A 2,022-nucleotide genomic window follows, 5' to 3' on the forward strand; every position below is an offset into this window, starting at 1 on the left:
CTAATCAAACACACCTGAACAAGCTAATCAATGTCTTCAGGATTACTAAGGCTATAGGCAGGTGAGTTTTGTTTTCAGGGTTGGAGCTGAACTCTGCAGGACTGCTGCTCTCTAGGACCGAACTTGCCTACCCCTGCCCTAGTCTACAGCATAAATCATTTGAAGAATACATCATAATACATGCAATTCAGCATGAAATCTAAACAGGCCCAGTTTAATTTTGTTAAGCATATTCCTGGTTAAATTGTACCTGCATCTCCAGTGCATGTTATACTTTAAAAATAAAAGTAAAATTTAAAAGTAGCTTTTATCATTATAACCTGCTAATGATGTTCTAATGATGTCACTCAGACAGTGCTGTGTATTTAGGCATTGTTTTAAGGCATTGTGGTTAACACTGATTTTACAGCAAGAGTCACAAATGACAGATTTGATTAATACTAAGATCAACTGAGATGCTCTCTTGAAAACTTGATCTTCAGCCTTCACTTCCAATTAAGTTATTTATTCTCAAAGATGAGATCTGAGATGACACTCTGAAAGGAAAAAGCTAAGTGCTATGTGTATTTCTTACAGGTGTTCCTCTGAATGAGAGGGTGTCCTTCCATCGTCTTGCATCAGTGTACTTCTCTTTAGGGAAGTATGAGATGGCTGAGAACTACTACCTTAAGTCTCTTTCACTCTGCCCCACTGCTCTTGAACATGCCATTGAGGTTCGGTACTATGTTAAAGTGTACTGCAGACTGGCTGATCTGACCCTATACAGATTAAAGGTGAGTCTCTCGTAATGTTTAACACTTTACATCAATCCTAGACTGAACATTTTGAATGTAAGAGTACAACATGTTTCCACATGCAAAAATAAAGAAACAGAAAAGCATGCTCTCACCTGCACATGTATTTTTGTTTAAAAACATTTTATGTATCTGATTTTCACTTTCTGTGAGAAAGCTTCCATACACTAATTGTGTGAAATTATTAGTGAAAGAGGCCCAAAGTATCTACAAAAATAAGTTTAACATTAACATTCAGAGTAAATGTATTTGATATAGAATGTTTATTACTTTTTCTACCTTAGGATGCATTCGATGCCATGGGCTACTTCCACTTAGCCCTGGCAGCAGCTCTGGAGGACAAAGAAAGCCTAAGCACATTGTACATAATCTACATGAAGCTCGCAGAGATCCATGCCAACTACATACCCGATGCTGAACTGAGTAAAAGCTACATGGAAAGAGCGCAGAGTTTGAGGAAGGAACTGGCAGGATACACGGACTCTTGTGACACAGAAGAAACACATCAGGACTCAGCTGAGGCAGAGCCTGACACTCCCACCAAAGATCAGTCAGACTCCAGCAGTGGCACTTCTAACACTAACGTATCGGTGGAAAAAGACGCAGGGCCTCCTGATCAAACCAAGAGACTAGCAGTTTGAAGGAAGGCTTGACTGGTGTATTGTGAATCAGACACAATTCTATCACTCTGAAGAATGTTCTTCTGTTAATGAAGACCTGCGATAAGACACTTTTTTTTTTTTTTTTTTTTAGCAAATATGGATAACCCCATGCAAAATCTAGATAGTGAATCCCTCGGTGACATTTCTCTACACTTTCTAGGTAAAATTCTGGGTACAAATAACGCTACATGATTTATAGCTTTATACATATATTTTGTAACCATAACTATTACTGGTATTTAACCTTTTCAATTACAAATTTGTAAGATTCTGTATCGACCCACCCTACCATATCATATATGATATGGAAATGTCTAAGGCCTCTAAAATCAAAACTTTAATCTGTGCGAAAAAATTTTTTTTTTTTTTTTTTTTTTTAGCAAATGTTTAAAATTCCATAATATATTTTCTATTAGTGTTTCAAAGTGAATTTTAAAGATATTGCATAACTGTAAATTAATTTGTATATCTTTAAATGTTTTTTTTTTTTTTTTGTTTTTTTTAATCTGTCCTTGAGAGTTCTAAAACGTTTACTTAATTAAAACTGAAGAAATTCTGTTAACGTC

The 2,022-nt window shown here is 35.8% G+C and overlaps 1 protein-coding gene across 4 annotated transcripts in view; it reads left to right on the forward strand.

Annotated features, from left to right (window-relative positions):
• Nucleotides 1–1,530, forward strand: part of LOC107740093 (SH3 domain and tetratricopeptide repeat-containing protein 2-like) — a 24,414-nt gene extending 22,884 nt beyond the window's left edge. For all 4 annotated transcript variants that reach the window (XM_016552380.1, XM_016552377.1, XM_016552381.1 and 1 more), the window contains 2 exons: nt 577–773; nt 1,079–1,530. In XM_016552380.1, the coding sequence (XP_016407866.1) occupies nt 577–773; nt 1,079–1,435 (554 nt within the window). In that variant the 3' untranslated portion in view covers nt 1,436–1,530. The remainder of the gene's footprint in view (nt 1–576; nt 774–1,078) is intronic.
• Nucleotides 1,531–2,022: the final 492 nt, after the last annotated feature.

This window comes from Sinocyclocheilus rhinocerous, unplaced genomic scaffold, assembly GCF_001515625.1.
Source record: "Sinocyclocheilus rhinocerous isolate Xijiao unplaced genomic scaffold, SAMN03320098_v1.1 scaffold584, whole genome shotgun sequence".
Classification (NCBI taxonomy): domain Eukaryota; kingdom Metazoa; phylum Chordata; class Actinopteri; order Cypriniformes; family Cyprinidae; genus Sinocyclocheilus; species Sinocyclocheilus rhinocerous.